This window comes from Physeter macrocephalus, chromosome 1 (assembly GCF_002837175.3).
Source record: "Physeter macrocephalus isolate SW-GA chromosome 1, ASM283717v5, whole genome shotgun sequence".
In the NCBI taxonomy this organism is placed as follows: Eukaryota; Metazoa; Chordata; class Mammalia; order Artiodactyla; family Physeteridae; genus Physeter; species Physeter macrocephalus.
This window is the reverse complement of record NC_041214.2, coordinates 62,547,392-62,565,609: the sequence shown is the minus strand read 5'-3', so window position 1 is coordinate 62,565,609 and position 18,218 is coordinate 62,547,392. Positions and strand designations below refer to the sequence as shown.

At 38.0% G+C, this 18,218-nt stretch overlaps 1 protein-coding gene across 10 annotated transcripts in view; it reads left to right on the top strand.

Moving 5' to 3' along the window:
• The window catches only part of MECOM (MDS1 and EVI1 complex locus), a 568,489-nt gene extending 562,323 nt beyond the window's left edge, over window positions 1-6,166 (top strand). For 9 of the 10 annotated variants that reach the window (XM_007101585.4, XM_007101584.4, XM_007101578.4 and 6 more), the window contains 3 exons: window positions 668-904; window positions 1,738-1,921; window positions 5,844-6,166. In XM_007101585.4, the coding sequence (XP_007101647.2) occupies window positions 668-904; window positions 1,738-1,921; window positions 5,844-5,978 (556 nt within the window). In that variant the 3' untranslated portion in view covers window positions 5,979-6,166. The remainder of the gene's footprint in view (window positions 1-667; window positions 905-1,737; window positions 1,922-5,843) is intronic. The other variant, XM_007101582.4, reaches the window with a different exon arrangement.
• Window positions 6,167-18,218: the final 12,052 nt, after the last annotated feature.

The following is an 18,218-nucleotide window of genomic DNA, read 5'->3' as shown; positions in this document are numbered from 1 at the left end:
TCATTTCCCACCCCAGTGTTATCCTGGGAAACAAGGAATTTTTTTACATTCAGATCATCCAGGATAATTTGAACAAAGTATGAATAAATGAGCACTCAAACACTTTCAAGTCTCAGTAGAGTGTTTAAGTGCCATATACCCACCAATGTCACCTAGAAATAGCAAATACTGGTTAGTCCTTGGCAGCTACTTTAACATTTTCTTTGAACACTTAGATTCACTTGAAGCATGTGTATTGAAGCTTTGGCAATGTTGCTCAGGGGTATGAGTTTTCCAGAAATCTATTCTTTTAAATAGTGCACACTTATATGATAATTAGGTAACTTTACTTAGAGAAAACCTTTGTGTGCTTTTTATATCATATATAACAATATCATTTATCAAGCAAAGGCCTGATAAGAAATAGGAGACTGAGATTGTTTTCCCAGTTCGACCAGAGGCTCTATTTATAATCTGAATAATCACACAATTATTTTTTTTCCTTCATTTTCTCATTTGTGAGGTTACATTGTTTTCCCATGGTTGCCATAAAGCATAAGCAATAAAAAATTTGCCCTAGAAATGTTGAAAATTAAATTGTTGCTAGGAAGACGTGATAATAGAGCTAACTGCACGTTTAAAAATGATACCAGTAATTGAACCTCTTTCTTTTTTATGCTTTTGAAAGAATGAATGGCAGTCACTTTAAAGATGAAAAGGCTTTGGTGACCAGTCAAAATTCAGACTTACTGGATGATGAAGAGGTGGAAGACGAGGTGTTGCTAGATGAGGAGGATGAAGACAATGATATTACTGGGAAAACAGGAAAGGAACCAGGGACAAGTAATTTACATGAAGGAAACCATGAGGATGACTATGAAGACACCAGCGCCCTGGAGATGAGTTGCAAGACGTCCCCAATGAGGTGAGAAGCAAGAGTAGATTCACATAGGGTTACAATCACTGCTGCTCTGTTCTTCCATTAGTGCACGATTCCAGGTGATAAGCAGTTTGCGAGCAATAAATTATAAAAACTAAACTTGAATTAGCAAGGCATACACAGTGGATTAATTTTTAAAAGATGGAAACAAAGTGGCCATCAACATAATCCGCAAGCATAAACATACATCAGTATTTGTGGAACTCTGATTAACCTGAGGAAGGAAGGGTAAATGAAAGCTACACAAGTACGCAATCACTTATTTAGACTCCACCTATTTCTACTCAAAGAAAAATAGAGATTTCAACATTATCTAATTTATTCAATTTATCTGGTGTGTTATTATTCAAATATTATTGAGATAAATTTCACTTTACTTGATATATTTGGAATCTATATAGATGATAGATATTTAAATGGAAAAAATTAGCTCAATAGTTAAATTGATGGGAATATTATATTTTCGTATGGATAATTGGTGTCAAACGAGTATAATCGTAACTGGCTTTATTTTAAATGGAAATTATAAACATATGAATTCTGTCTCCACTGCATTGCTGACTTCCCATGTCATTGACTTTAATTCTTTATCTCAAATATACTCTTGCTTTAGTCATGAAAAATCTTTAAAGAAATATATTTCTAAGATAGAATATTTGTAAGCTTTTTAAAGAACCCAAGAATTGATGCAGGCTACTTTCTACTGCAAATATAATATGTTTGACAAGTGTATAGACTCAAATGAAAAGTGATTTGGTTGGATATCAAACTGAAAAAGAAAAAAAAACCCTCTGTGCTTTCCCATTGGTTCATTTTAGGTATAAAGAGGAAGAATATAAAACTGGACTTTCTGCTCTAGATCATATAAGGCACTTCACAGATAGCCTCAAAATGAGGAAAATGGAAGATAATCAATATATTGAAGCTGAGGTGTCTTCTTTCAGTGCTTCCCATGTGCCAGAGGAACTTAAACAGCCGTTACACAGAAAGTCCAAATCACAGGTACATACTTTCCTGCAGTATAGCATCCTGATGACATTGTGCCTTTGACACCAAAGGCAGATACTCTTTGCAATGTTCTAGAATCTGAGCAGGCTCAGATGCTTTACTCAAAACATTCAAATCTTTGTCTATGACCGAATCCAAAATAGTCAACCCCTACAGCAATTAATGTGACTGGATTCTGCACAGAAATTTCTGTGTCAAACCCTGACCTCCAATAATCTTCCCTTTCCTTTGCAATTACCTTACCTTTGTATAGATGGTCCATAATGTTTGCTTGCACCTATTTGTATATTACTTCAGGATTATTTTCTAATGCTTCGTGTCTATAATTTTTGTCAACCTAATTGCATTTTGAGATTTTTGGAAAGTGAATTCTGTCCTCTATTTTTGTTTCTTACTGTACATAATTAATAAACAAGTCATCTAATGATAGAATTTAGGAGTAAACAGAGGGTCAGAGATGAAATGAATTGCCAAAAGTCTGTAGCAACTTAATGGCAAACCTGGAAATAAACCCTATCGATTTTTATTGAATGAATGAATGAGTGGTACCCAAGTTCATTGAGGTCTATAGCAATCTATCAGCACTATGGTAACCAAAATAAATCCATTTAAGGATCTATAAATACCATTGAATAGTCCCTCAGTTCTTTTTTCACAAAAAAGAGAAGTCAGTCCTTTCTACTTGACATCTGCACTCAACCAGGTTGTTTATTCAGGTCCATTTTAAAGAAAGAAAAAAGAAACTTTCTGCTGTTATATCTGTTGGTCACTTTGGTCTAATTGTTTGATCCAGAGTTCATTTTAGAGGTGGCCTGACATATCAAACAATGTGACCATATTAACTCCTACATTTGGAAATTTCTTATTTGGATGAGATGTTTTGCACTGGTCTTAACAGCAAATGTGGTCATATCGCAACTAAAGTGGGGAAAACGTTATTCCAGTGGGATAATACAAATTTGAAAATATCAGTAAAGTCAATAAAAAGTCTTAAGATATCATGTATGGTAATAGGCCAAATAAATGTTCTTTCTGAATTCAAGTGAAAGCACCCAGCCTCAACTCTGGAGTTGCCTAGCTCCATGAGCTTGAGAACATCGCTTCACAACTATGGGTATCATTTCCTCATTGTAAAATGGGGTGAGTGGAGAAGATGTCTAATATCCCTTCCTGCTCTATCAGTGAATGAGGATAAAAATGAACTTTTCATTTTCTAACATTAAAAGTAAACCAGCCAGAGTAGACATCTCATTTTCACGTGGAGACAGCCGTAAGAAGTGTCTAATATATTTTTTAACTCTTGATTTCCCGTTCTTCCTTGCTAGTGGATCAGAGAAACTGGGGGAGCCAGCTTTTCTTTCTTTTTCTAAAATTTCTTTTAATTATTTCACTCCAAATTATGACATTATAAGGCACAATACCTGAACATTCCTGAAACTGTCACAGTGATAGAAAGCAAAGGGTCTTGGGAACTTAAAGATAATGGAAATGATGTATTTCAGTACCAGCATTTTGATATATAAAGTCCTGGCCCAGCTGGGCTAACAATTACCTTCACAAGAAATACCTGCATTTTGCAATTTTAGCTCATATTTTTATTGTTACTTGATAATGTCATATATATATCAATCTGAAGATGGTCATGCCTTTTTGCAAACTGACATTGTTTCATGAGACTTTATTCATTCATTCAGTTGTCATTAACTGTCAGTTATGTGCTCAGCACTGATCCTTGTGCATGAAAATGTTTATTTCCTTTGATTACCTAAAGGCAGACATTCCATATTTATCATTTTCTAGAATCTGAATAGATTCAGATGCCTTACTCAAAACTCATATATTTACTCTGTGATTTTTATAGTGATTGAATCCAAAATAGTTGACCGATACAACAGTGGCTGCCTTCTGTATGGAGTTTTCCCTGAAAAACCCTATCCTACAAAAATTAGTTTCATGATAACAGGTACTATTACCTCAGGGACACTAAGCTAAGCACTTTATGTAAGTTAGTGCTTGTGGTTCCTCCACAACCATTGGAGCTAAGTTTTTATTATTATTATCCACATCTCACGTGAGGCAAGTAACCTTGAAAGATTAAGCAACTTGCCCAAGGTCACGCAGCTGGCTGAATAGAGGCAGGTTAAAAGCCAGGATTAAAACTCAGGATTTCGGAACTTCCTTGGTGGCGCACTGGTTAAGAATCCTCCTGCCAATGTAGGGGAGACGGGTTCAAGCCCTGGTCTGGGAAGATCCCACATGCGTCAGAGCAAATAAGCCCGCCAGCCACAGCTACTGAAGCCCACGCACCTAGAGCCCGTGCTCTGCAACAAGAGAAGCCACCGCAATGAGAAGCCCGTGCACCGCAAGGAAGAGTAGCCCCCGCTCGCCGCAACTAGAGAAAGCCCACGCGCAACAACGAAGACCCAACGCAGGCAAAAATAAATTTTAAAAAACCTCAGGATTTCAAAATTTTCTCTTGTAATCCCTTTTATTTTTCTGCATATCAGAATGAGTTTAAAAAAAAAAGAATGAGTTTTGTTAAAACCATTTCAGAATAGTGTTCATCTTCATCTCTAAATGTGGGTATGTAATTGGAATAAAGTTCAATGCTCACTTCACCCACACTTTAAACCCTACAAAGGACAAAGACTCTATGTTATTTATCCTTGATTCCCTGGGACCTAGCACAGTGCCTGGCATAGAGTAGATGCTTAAGAAATATTTGTAACATGTCTGCTGAGATTTTGTAGAGGTCCAGAAGGCACACAGCATACATAAAAGTCAAATGTGTACATTGAGAGCAATGACCCAGCAAATCAAAATCAGTCTGCGAGAGCAGATTTTCTAACTGAATGCCACGATTACGGAAGAAACCACAGACCGGCCACATGTCTCAGCACGACTCCCAGAGATGAAATTCTGCTTAACAACGGAGGCATTTTGTCTTTGTTTACCGACGGTGGAATGTCTTTGGCAGGACTTTAATGATTCCTCTTCAGCAGCATTTTGACAAGCAAGTTTAGCAGTGGAAGAGACCAACCAATTCAACAGTGAAAAGTTCACTCCTAAGTCAAGACCAGACATTTCATTTGAATATTTTACTTGGTAGCAAATGGGGAGATTCTCTGAACAGTTATTTTAGACTTCGACATGATAATAAGGAAGAAAGAGCACTTCTTCACAGAGCACGCCTGTGCACCTTCTGCTGGCAGATACTGGAGCACAGGGGTTAGAACTTTGTTGGGTCTTGTGTTTTGTTTCATTTTTTGGTAGAACCGACTTGATTTACCTCGACTTTCAAGGTCTTTGAGTGTCAGCATTGAATACTTCAAGCGTGGAGGGGAAGTGGACAAAGCATTCAAAGCTGGGCAGAAATAAGTTTTACTTATGCCTCCTCCCCTCTAGGTGAGTGACTTTGGGCGAGTCATTTCACCTTCAGTGCTCTCAATTATCCAGTGCAGGAGTCCGTGGGACTGTTTCCTCTGGACCACAGTACTGTCAAGGCAGGCCTGTCTCTTATTTGTATTTGTAGTTTCAGTTGTAAGCATTCAGTAATATTGTGGGTGAGTTGAACATGTGCATAAACAGTGGATGCATGGTTATTATAGTTATATGGTCGGGGAAGCGGATGACTCCTGTTTCTTAATGGGGGCACTGTTGTCATTCTAGGTTGGGTCGTTGATTTTTTGTTCTGCAGATTGTGTCACTTTTGTGGCCCCGAGCCAATGAAGGCCAGCAGTAACTCCACGTCATTCATTATAACACAAGAAAATGTCCCGCACTCTTCCAAACACACCCATGAGGGATGCTCCTTCTCAGGGTCCCTTCTCTTTGTAACATTTCGCCAAAGATATCCTTCGAACGAAAAGTGATGTTTTTCAAATGCCATTTACCGAGTCTCTCCTTTTTACCTCAGGCATATGCTATGATGTTGTCATTGTCCGACAAGGAGACCCTCCATTCTTCATCCCACAATTCTTCCAACGTGTGGCACAGTATGGCCAGGGCTGCGGCAGAATCCAGTGCTATCCAGTCCATAAGCCACGTATGACATTCCCAAGGTCGACCAGAATGGGACCAAGTCCAACGGTAGCATGGCTCTTTCACATAGGACTCTTTAAAAGACTGCTGAGCAGAATGCCTTATAAACCTGAAGGGTCACTCATGTAAAGTCTGGGGACCTTAAACTGAATGATTAAAAAAAAAAAAAAAAGAAAGAAAGAAAGAAAGAAAAAGAAACTATTTATTCTCGATATTTTGTTTTGCACAGCAAAGGCAGCTGCTGACTTCTGGAGGATCAATGCGACTTAAAATGATTCAATAAAAATGAAAAACTTGCTGGTCCGAAGGCATCTTCCCGTTCACCTTGCCCCTGGGAGTGGGTGGGTGAGAGGAGCAGTTAAGATGGCAGCATTGATACGAGTGAACACTCCATAGAAACTGAATTCTTTTTTGTACAAGATCACCTGACACATGATTGGGAACAGTTGCTTTTAATTACAGATTTAATTTTCTTGCTTTGTTAAAGTTTTATGTAATTTAACCCTTCGAAGACAGAAGTAGTTGGATGAAATGCACACTTGATTATTATAGAAACTGATAACAGGGAGTATTTTTTTCCCATTAACTTTTGCCTTCTTTAAGTACATTGTTTAAAACGAGGGAACAAGGGTATGTGTATATTGTAAACTATGGATGTTCAATGCTCAAAGAGGTTAAGTCAGTGAAGTGACCTGTTCATCACCAGGACCGCTGTACCACTACGCTAATAGAAGGTTTGCCAAATCCTTGTAATAACATCTTAATTTTAGACAATCATGTCACTGTTTATTAATGTTTAATTTTTTGTGTGTGTTGCGTGTATCATGTATTTATTTGTTGGCAAACTATTGTTTGTTGATTTAAATAGCACTGTTCCAGTCAGCCACTACTTTCTGATGTCCGAGGCACACCCCTTTTTGAATTTCAAGGACCAAGGTGACTCGACCTGTGTATGGGAGTGCCAAATGGTGTTTGGCTTTTCTTAACATTCCTTTTTTTGTTGTTGTTTTGTTTTCTTTCTTAATGAGCTAAATACGAATAGATGCAACTTAGTTTTTGTAATACTGAAATTGATTCAATTGTATAAACGATTATAATTTCTTTCATGAAAGCATGATTCTTCTGATTAAAAACTGTACCCCATATTTTATGCTGGTTGTCTGCAAGCTTGTGCGTTGTTATGTTCATGTTAATCCTATTTGTAAAATGAAGTGTTCCAGACCTTATGTTAAAAGAGAGACGTAAATAACAGACTGTATTCAGTTATTTTGCCCTTTATCGAGGAACCAGATTTGTTTTCTTTTTGTTTGTAATCTCATTTTGAAATAATCGGCAAGTTGAGGTACTTTCTTCCAATGCTTTGTACAATATAAACTGTTATGCCTTTCAGTGCATTACTATGGGAGGAGCAACTAAAAAATAAAGACTTACAAAAATGGTTATTTTTCCCACAGTGTGGTATTTTCCCTTCTCATGCAATTTTGGTTTCCCTTTGGGATCCAATGATTTAAAGATATGCTGTCTGGGACTTTGATGCCCTAATAGATACATGGAATGCAGAGCATGTGTGTATAGTTTTGAGATGACATGAAGGATAGCCCTTGGCCCAGAGGGACTTGGACTGTCTCCCACTCATTGCTCTGGACTTTCTCCATGTGGTACAAAGTCAGGGCTCAGGTGCAACACTACATGGTCCTTGGGATCACCCCATGTCTGCAGTACCCGTTTTAGTTAGGACAGAGCAACCTACAGTTTTTCTTCTCGATTTTACCTAGTGCCTGCCAAAAGGTGTTCTGTTTCTTATTTTTGTTTTTAATTACCCAAATACTGTTAATTGATTCCCAAAGGGGTGGGGACCCTTTAACTTTTCTATGATCATTTTAAGTCTTTGTCCACATGAAGTATCATATTTTCATGGTTAGAATCAGAGGGTAGATTTGATTTTGAGTTTTCTTTCTCTATGAAAAAAACCCACAAAAACTGCATATTGCTACAAATTCTTCAAAATAATCATTTAGCAGTTGCTCCGTATTCCATCAGGTTTGATCTACTATGATGTCTTTAACCATTCAGATTTTGTTGAAAATTTATGTTTTCTGCTTTTCACTAGTGTAAGCAATGGTATTTTAATTTTTATGCATGTAATTGCTTGTGTGCGTTCATATATGTACACACAGGGTTGGAATGTGAGGAGTGGTATTTCCATACAATAAATTCTCTGGTGGGGGAGCCATTATGAACATTCTTTTGCACCTTAAATATAATGCCAACTGTTTTAGAATATGGTTATTTCAACTTGGCCAGCTGTAGAGGTTTGAACAAGGTCTGCATATTAAATAAGTATGACACGTGGAAGTAGATCCAGACTAATTTCTCCGTTTGTTTATTTATTCATTCTTAGCCAAAATGCCAGATACAGGGAAGCCTCCTCACATCCTTTCTAAATGTCAATAGTATAAGAATTAAATATGTGGGGTATAAATATTGATTTTTAAAATAGAAAGTGTGCACAGGAAGTACTGAGAAAATATACTAAAGTTTTAAATCTGGTGTATACAGAAGGAGAAGAAGAATCTAGTGTTTGAGACATAAGAACAACACATTCGAGAAAGTGGAGACTGGGAACGTGTTGTGCATTTTCCTTTGTTTTAAGGAGAATATCTATAAATTCTGAAGCCATTCTAATACTCCCGTCGCTACTGAATTCTTGTTAGACTCTGAGCATGACATTTCAGTAGTTTGCTAATGCTTAGTGCCTCCAAATTCCAAAGAGGCTTTCAAGCCTTACATTTCTGCTTTCTCTTACATTCATCTCTCCAGCAGTCCACCGCATGGCCCTATGGGGAGGCCGTGAGATGCGGTAGAGGTGATATTGTCTTTGGAAGCTGAAGGCCTGGGTTTGAATTGTGGCTCCATTACTTTAGTGGCTTTGAGGTCTAGGGCAAGTCACATACCTTTCAAAATCTCATCTGTGAAACCAGGGTAATAATACCTGCTTCTCCTGCTACTGCACTGGGTTTCTGTGGATGTTGAAAATCAAAGTACATTTTTAGAAATATTTGGCAAAAGTTCTACACATGCAGGCGCTTCATAATTTTTATGGTGGTAGTTAAGAGAATACAATGTGTGTGTATGTATACACAGGTACACAAACACTGTGCTAAGAAGAAATTTTTAGAATATAACAGAAATCTGTTCTAGAGTGTATAGAAGTGGATATGGACCTTTTTCTGGAAAAGATGTTAGAGATGTTTCTTTTTTAATTTTTTAAATTGAAGTATAGTTGATTTACACTGTTAATTTCAGGTGTTCAGCAAAGAGATTCAGTTATACATATGTGTGTGTATATATATATATATATATATTCTTCAGATTCTTTTCCCTTATAGGTTATTACAAAATATTGAGTATAGTTTTCTGTGCTATACTAGGTCCTTGTTTGTTACCTGCTTTATATATAGCAGTGTGTATCTGTTAACCCCAAACTCCTAATTATGTTTCTTGAACAAATATGTAGCTTTGAAAAATAAAGAAAACTCAGCCCTTTGAAAACATGAGCCATCCAGTCTGATTTCTGAGAGCTCTCCAAAAATTCAAGGACAGTTAAGAAAACACATTCAAAGAATAAGCACACTCACACTTTTATTTTCAGATAATGACCATCAACCAGTCTTTTTTCTCTGCACAGAATAAATAAAATGAGTTATTCGTTTTTTAAACTGCCTGTTAATGCCAATGTCATGCTGGGCATGTGTATATCCATTAGCTCCATTAATCATCACAGTAAGCCTGCATGCAGGAAGTATTATTCCTGTTTCACAGATGAGGAAACTGGAGCTCAGAGAGTTTAAGAACCTACTTCAAAGTCACCCTGCTAGGAACTGGCTGGCTGAGAATCCAGGAGTGCCTGCCTCCTTAGCCCACACTTAGGCAAGCGTCTCAGAACTCCTGGTTCAGGCGCAGCTAAAGAACTCCAAAAAGGACTGTTCCAAACCAAGGCTATGTGCCCACAGAGAGTAAGGCTGTTGGACATGCAAATGTGCCCCGGAGACATTTAGGCATCTGAGTCTTGGCTGTGAAGAGTTTGAAAGGTGAGTACCAAGCACTGGTTCCCGGGCTTTTCCTATTCAGGTTATCTCAAGTCAGAACCAATGACACTAGTGCTTTTAAAAGATCCTAAATGCTTCCTTAATAAGAGAAGGGCCTGAGTCATCTTGTTTGCAAATTTTTAGCAGGTATCTTGAGCTTCCTCCTAATCCTTTTTGAAAAAAACTTTTGAAATTAGTAACATGGCATGAGTTAAGCCCTTTTTAGATGGTTAGCAGCCTCATCATGAGAGAAATCAAATGTGAAAGCAAGTATAGTTAAAATGTGTACTCATTTCATTTTCCCCAGGTTCAAAGAATTCTTAATGGAAGTATTGTGGAGAGAAGTGGGAAGAGTAAAATGAAAAAAACTAATAGACTGGGTCCAGGAGCCCCAAAGAGAGTTTAGAGAGCCAGCCAGCTCTTCCCCCAAGAGACTTAGGTTAGAATTTAATTGTTCATTATATGCTGCATAACTCATTTCTGAATACAAGAGACTGTCCTTGGTGCAACATTTAGAAAGTGTTTAAAATATTTAGAAGAAGGATGTAGGGTGGCAACTATAAAAAAAAAAAAATCCAGAAATTAACAAGTGCTGGCAAGAGTGTAAAGAAATTAGAACTTTTGTGCACTGTTGGTGGGAAAGTAAAATGGTGCAGCCACTATGGAAAACAGTATGGCAGTTCCTGAAAATATTAAAAGTAGAATTATCATATGATCTAGCAATTCCACTTCTGGGTATACATCCAAGAGGAACTGAAAGCAGGATCTCAAAGAGATTTTGTACACTCATGTTCATAGCAACATTATTCACAATAGCCAAGAAGTAAAAGCAACTCAAGTATCCATCGATGAATGAATTAGATAAACAAAATGTGTAATATACGAACAATGGAGTATTATTCAGTCTTAAAAAAGAAGAAAATTCTGACACATGCTACAACATCGATAAACTTTGAGGACATTATGCTAAGTGAAATAAACTAGTCACGAAAAGACAAATACTGTGATTCCACTCATTTGAGGCCCCTGGAGTAGTCAGATTCATAGAGCTAAAAGTAGAATGGTGGTTGCCAGTGTCTGGGGGCAGGAAGAAATAGGGAGTTGTTGTTTAATGGGTATAGAATTTCAGTTTTGCAAGATGAAAAGAATTCTGGAGATTGGTTGCACAATAATGTGAATGCACTTACCACTACTGAATTGTACACTTAATATGGTTAAGATGATAAATTTTATGTTACGTATATTTTTACTCCAGTTAAAAGGAAAAGAAATAATACAGTCTCTCTCTCTATGGTTCTTTAAGGTGAAAGAACATAATTCTATTCAACTCAAACAGAAGCAAATTAAGACAGCTCTTAATTGGTGCGTATAAGAGAGCTCATAACAATTGAAGGGAAAGCCGGGGACCCAGGCCTACAGCATAACCCAGAACCAGTGGGTAGGCAAAGCTGGAACCCACCTCTTAGGCTGTTATCATCAAGATGAATCAACTACCATTATGTTCAGCTTTTTTTTTTTTTGTCAGTCTGGGTCTAGATTAAAATTCTAGAGATAGAGCATGAAAATGGCTCTACTTAAAATCCTACTTTATCAAGAGAACCATTAAACTCATCTAAAGGTACGGGGCAGGAAAGGCCAGTCCCCATATAGCCAAAATGAGAGAATCTTCCCAAATAGGTGGGAATAAATTATGGATGTCAAAAACAACAAATATCCACACCATCTGATTGATAGGAAAACAAACAAATATGTGAGGGCCAATATTTTCATGGCAGGACACAGGGTTTGGTAATGTCAGGGGTAATCAGAGGCATAACATGATAGCACATGCAAAACTAGAACTGTTCCAGAAAACATAGGACTTAACCATCCTCAAAGGAATAATTGCTTCAATGAATTCTTGAAGTTAGGATTGTTGTTATATTTTTTTAAAGTGCTTCGACTATGACTCCTACTAATGACTGTACCAAGACTGGCAATAAAACTGTAGCCAAGTAGCCACGTGTTACTGAGAATTAAAGCAAATTGAGTCATAAAAGTATTTTGCAAACTTCTTTGGGGCACATGCAGTAATCATGGTGAGTAAGAAACTAAAGCATTTGTCTCAATAAAAAACACTCAGTAAGCCAGTGTCTAGAAAGGAAACCAGAAGCCGCTCTAAATATTTTAAGCAGAGAGGGATTGAATGCAAAGGGTTGCATACAAAAGCATTGGAAGGGCTTTGACATACATACACTACTATGTATACAATAGATAACTAATGAGAATCTACTGTATAGCACAGGGAACTCTACTTAATGCTCTGTGGTGACCTAAATGGGAAGGCAATCCAAAAAAGAGGGGATATATGTATACGTATGGCTGATTCACTTTGCTGTACAGGAGAAACTAACACAACATTGAAAGCTTTGGAAGGGCTGAAAGAGCAAAAGGAAGAAAAGGATGTAAATCAGACTAGGAAGTGGCCTGTAACCCTCACCACAGAGTTGTGGAGCCACGGCTGCTGCTGCTGGAATCTCCCTTCCTGCTGCCTTCTAACCTCCCACCAGTGCCTTCCATTGCACGTCACTGGAAACCAGCTGGCAAGGGAGTCTGAGGAGTGAGGTTTTCAAGCATCCAGGCTCCTGTGATAAAGATGAATGCTAGGAAAGGTGCCGAGTACCAACAGACCGTATCTGGCATGGGACCGCCGAAACTAGATATACATACTAGTTTAATAGGAAAATCCTCCAATAACTTCCCACTGTTTTTAGAATGGATATCAATACATCATGGCCTGCAGGGCCCTCCATGACCCAGTTTTTGCCTACCTCTCTAGTCTGTTCCCACTTGCTTGTCTCACATGTGTTCTTTACTTTCAGTCACCAAGTTCAACTCCACTTCCAAGGACTTTGCACATGTACGCTGTGAACTTGGAATGATTCCCCTTGTCTCCTTCTCAGTTCAGAACCCCTCTCCCCCAGCTTCTCCCTGTTGCCACATTCTTGGTTGGCTAAATTAACTTACTCTTCAGATTTTAACTTACCTCTTACTTCTTCAGAGAAACTTTCCCTGATAACTCCTCACTCTTCTCCACCTATTAATGTAAATTAAGTAGTCCTGTTGTAGTCTCTCATCAAAGCATCTACTATGTGTTCAGTGCACCCATTACAATTTGTAATCGTATATATATTTGTAGGTGATTTAAGATCTCTACCCCTAAATTCTTAAGCTCCATGAGTGCACTAACTATGTGTACTTTGATCAATGTTTTGTCCCCAGTGACTAGTACAGAGTATGGCGCGCTGTGGTTATTCTGTAAATTTCATTAAATCAATGGATGGACTCCAAACCATTCTCAGTGGTTACCTCCAGGAGTGGAGTGGAGAGAGTAACTTTTTACAGTGTACACTTTTATTTTAATGCTTTCAACGAGAATGAATTACTCTTGTGTCAAAAAAAACCACATGTATTTCTTTTATTTTATTATTATTATTTCTTGCGGTACGCGGGCCTCTCACTACTGTGGCCCCTCCCATTGCGGAGCACAGGCTCCGGACGCGCAGGCTCAGCGGCCATGGCTCACGGGCCCAGCCGCTCCACGACATATGGGATCCCCCCGGACCGGGGCATGAACCCGTGTCCCCTGCATCGGCAGGCGGACTCCCAACCACTGCGCCACCAGGGAAGCCCCATGTATTTCTTTTTATGAGCATACCTCATGAGCATGAGACTCTCAATTCCAAGAATTCATCCTAAGATATTAATTAGCATTACACACTAATATTTGCATCCATGGATGTTCATTAAACGTTAATAACAGTAAAAAAATTTATCAACATAGAAGTCAAACAAAAGAAACTTGGTGAAATAAACTGTCTGCATGGCCACGGTTAAGTACATGGACAGATAATCTCAACGTATTGTTAACCGAACAATCATGTTACAAATGACTGGAAGTTATATACTGCAACATTTTACTAGTTAGTAGGATTTTGTGTGAATTTCACTTGTTTTCTTCTTTTTGCTTATCTACATTTTTACTTTATCTAAAATAAACGTGCATTAATTTTTAAATAAGAAAAACATTATAAAAACAAACAAAAAGCTTCTTCTAAATTATTAAACAGGACAAAAGAGAACAAAAAAGAGATTTTGTCTGAGGAAGTGATGTATATGCTTCAGATCATCAACTATGAGTGTTGGATGAGGCCAAACTGCTCATCTGTAGGTGACAACAGTGAGATCTAGAAAGTACAGTGATGGTTTTGTCCAAGGTCCAAGGTCACAGAGCTGATGTGGAGTCCAAACTCAAGTTTCTGCTTTCTGGACCACTTCCCTGTGAACCATTCTCAGGGTGAGGAGTGGGGTATAGTGGATTGGGGTGCAATTCTAGTGTTCTTTGAGAGAGCTGGGGTCAAGGGTTTCTATAGTGAGTTCAGGGGTTAAAGTACCTCTGAATGTGCCTAAATCAACACCAACGACATAAGTGCTAGACCGTGTTTTTATGTTCAACATAAAGAAAAGGAAACATGTCTTTAATGCAACACACTTATTGTATATATTATAAGAATAGAGTTAAGGTAGCTACTTCTCGCATGTAGATTCGTGTCGATTTCATTTCAGTTTCGAGTTCTGACTGCTCGTCAGAAATGGGGCTCATTTGACTAAATAGCTGAATGGTATTGAGCTCATATAATCAAGAAAGAAGTGGTCAAAGACATCTTGTTTAAAAACCCTGCCCCAATTTGACATCTCAGAAGGCAAAGCTGACTTTTAATACTTCCTCTGCATTATTTCTCTGCAGGATAAAATTTTGGCTTTTTCCAATCATCTCTTTTAGGCAGCAGCATCTCTAAAACAGGATAAATAAATCAGGAGAACAAAGAATCAGAGAGTCCCCCAAAGAAGCAGAGTTAACAAAGATAGCAGGAGGCCAGTTAGTGTCATGACCTTGTCAAAAAAGATCTCCTCACCACCAGCATTGAAGTCATCCTTGTCTGTGACAGTCACATTCTCCTCACTTAAAATAATAATGGATTATTCTAGGAGGGGTGACATATTAAGTGATTTCAGTCAGCATTATTTTGAATTAGTGAATCCGATCGGCCTTTTCTCTGTGGTAGCAAGGGGAGGCCATATTTTTTGAAGAGGTCAGAGTAGGGTGAAGATGGACAGTAAGGAGACAGATTTGAAGTACTCTCTGAACGGGCAACACTGGGGCTTATGAAGCAGAAGATGGTAGCTGCAATCCAGATCTGGTTCTGTTGACCTGGGATGGGAAAATGTGTTGTAACAAGGAGAAATGAGTGCAGATTTTTTTGTTTTGCTTTGCTTTGCTTTGTTTTTGTCAAGGACCAATTCTTTCATCAAAATTCATTTGCTAAAGACAAAAGTATGGATTAAGGTCTTCAACTGACAGATTTAAAAAATAACAGAAGGATAAATTGGAAATCTCAGTGAAGAATTTTTGATAAGCAAATCTATGTGACAGTATAAATAGGGAGATTCATTTAGCTCTGTGGCTTTGTAAACCTCTTGAGCAAAATATAGGGGCTAAAAGATAAAGATTTAAATTGTTTAGCTCTGAATTTCTTTAATATGGTCTTTACTAATTTAGTGTCTACTGTTATTTAAACTAGTAAAGGGGTGACATTTTTTTTTACTGTGCTTTCATTACTTAAAATCAATAATTTCCTCTCCATATTCTTTCAATAAGTCCAAAAAATTTTTAATTGACTAAAAAGCAGTTGCTCTTCATTTTTTTTCTTAAAATGCCATCCAAAGATATATATATATATATATATATATATAAAGAATAAGAGAAAGTAGAATTTCTCTCTTTAATATGTTCACATTTGGAAGAGATTTAGGATTATCACATAGCCATGATTATCTGCCACAGTTCTCAGAAAAGCAACAGCAATATGGGGAGGGCATGGAGGTGGAGTCAGAGACCTGGAATTCTATCATTTTTGTCACAAACTAGCTGTGTGACCTTATGCAAGAACAGCTATTCCCAATTTTAACAATTTAACTATCACCGCAATTTTTGCTATATCTGTATACCACTTGAGTCATTGCTTAGTTTAACTTTCTTTTCCTTGATTTATTTTTTATACATTGATAATTTTATCTTAAAAGAACATATACATAGAAACCTACTTTTCATAAATATCACTTAGTAATAGAAATAAATACAATGAAAAACTACAACAATATTACTAGATTCTAGGGAGATGCTTGTAGTCAATGTTACTACTCTCTGGGTGTATTGAAAAGCACATGTTCTGGTTAGGGAGGTCCATGTGACTAGTTCTGTCTAAAAGACTGTAAGGGGAAGTGACACGTAGCACTCTTGGGCCAAATAATTTAATTGACACTACACAGTTCTCTTCATTCCTTTCCTCTGATGTGACAAGGAAGAAAGCTGCAGGTCCCAGATGATGCAGCTATAAGATGGTACCCTCAGCCCTGTTTTCTGAGTGGTGACGGCATAGAGTTGCTTCCACCCTGAACACCAACCCATTGAGATATGAATGGTGAATAAGAAATATACTTTTGTTCAGTTCAGGCACTGAGACTTTGCTGTGTGTTTTCACCCACAGCAAAAACTGACCTATACTGATTAGTACAACACTGTTGCCCACTTAAGACTGTGGTCTCTTTGTCTACTTATGCTTTATTGGAAAAGGGGGATATTAGGAAGTGTTAGAATGATGTTAGAGAAATCTTAGCTCTAATTTGAGACTTTCTTCTTGATTATGATGAGAAAGTTAAGAATCATTAAAAGAGAACAATTTCTTAAAATATACTGGAAAAAATATGAAAATTCTTTGATCCTTTGTTCCTTTCTCAAAAAAATGATAGAAAATACTTGGCTCTATGATGATGAGAGAAAAACATGTGAAGATGGCAATTGCTCAGCATACAATCAAAACATTTTAGTGGGTCTTATTTTAAAGCTGTATGATATTATTCAATGTAGCACAAGGGTATTTTGAAGGGCAAATATTCCTTTAACAATATACAAAACAAAATGGTACTTGGTTGAGGCAAGCCTATCTTGGTAGGGTGACATCCCCATAGAGACCTCGTGTTGGAAAGAGGTCCTCCATGAGTAGTCTGGGTGAACTGTGTAGAAGGGAGAGGGAGAAGTGTGTTAATATCCTCAGACACCCTGAGATATGTGGTAAAAGAATGGAATAGGGGAGATCAGATAACCCAGGGAACCAGCAGCAGAGGAGGTGAAAAATTGTCTCATTTGGGTCAGGTTGTAGAGGGAGAGCCAATAAGGACTTACTGATGGTTTGGCTTGTGGGATATTCAAATAGTTCCTAAACAATAATTATTATTTATTGAATCCTTAGTATGTATCTAGAACTGAAGATAATGCTTTTATTTCTTTTGTTACAGCGATCCTACCAATGAGTTAATATTATTATTCCCATTTTATCATCTGGAAAACTGAAGCTAAAGCAGTTAAGAAACTTACCCAAGATTGCACAACAGGTTAGTAAAAGAGCTGGGAACGCACCCAGCTGTATCTGAACTCAATCACTCTTTCATCCTGGTGGCAAGGGATGCTACTTTACCTTCCCATTGATTAACCAGTTTTTTTTTTTTGTTTTTTGCGGTACGCGGGCCTCTCACCGCTGTGGCCTCTCCCGTTGCGGAGCACAGGCTCCAGACGCGCAGGCTCAGCAGCCATGGCTCACGGGCCCAGCCGCTCCGCGGCATGTGGGATCTTCCCGGACCGGGGCACGAACCCGTGTCCCCTGCATCGGCAGGCGGACTCGCAACAACTGCGCCACCAGGGAAGCCCCAGCAATTACATTTTTTTATAAGCACTTTATCCTTCTCCTTGTCTTTTGAATATTTGGAATCTGATCATGAAGACAACCTAGGATATATCCATGTGCTTAGAATTTTGCCTGTGTAAACAGAACAGTTTGCAGAGGAATGCAAGGGTTGAGGGTTGCATGAACAGTCCAGCTATGCAGAGTAGGATGGATGCCACTTAGCTTTGACCAATTATTCACATATGTCTTGAGCATGAAAACTATTTGTTGGTTTCCTACAATTATCCATGGAACAGTGTAAGGTTCTGGGTCACTTCACGGTAGGTGGTTGCTTTCCAAATAAAGTAATTTCTGTATGTACACGAGTTGAGTTTGTGTGAG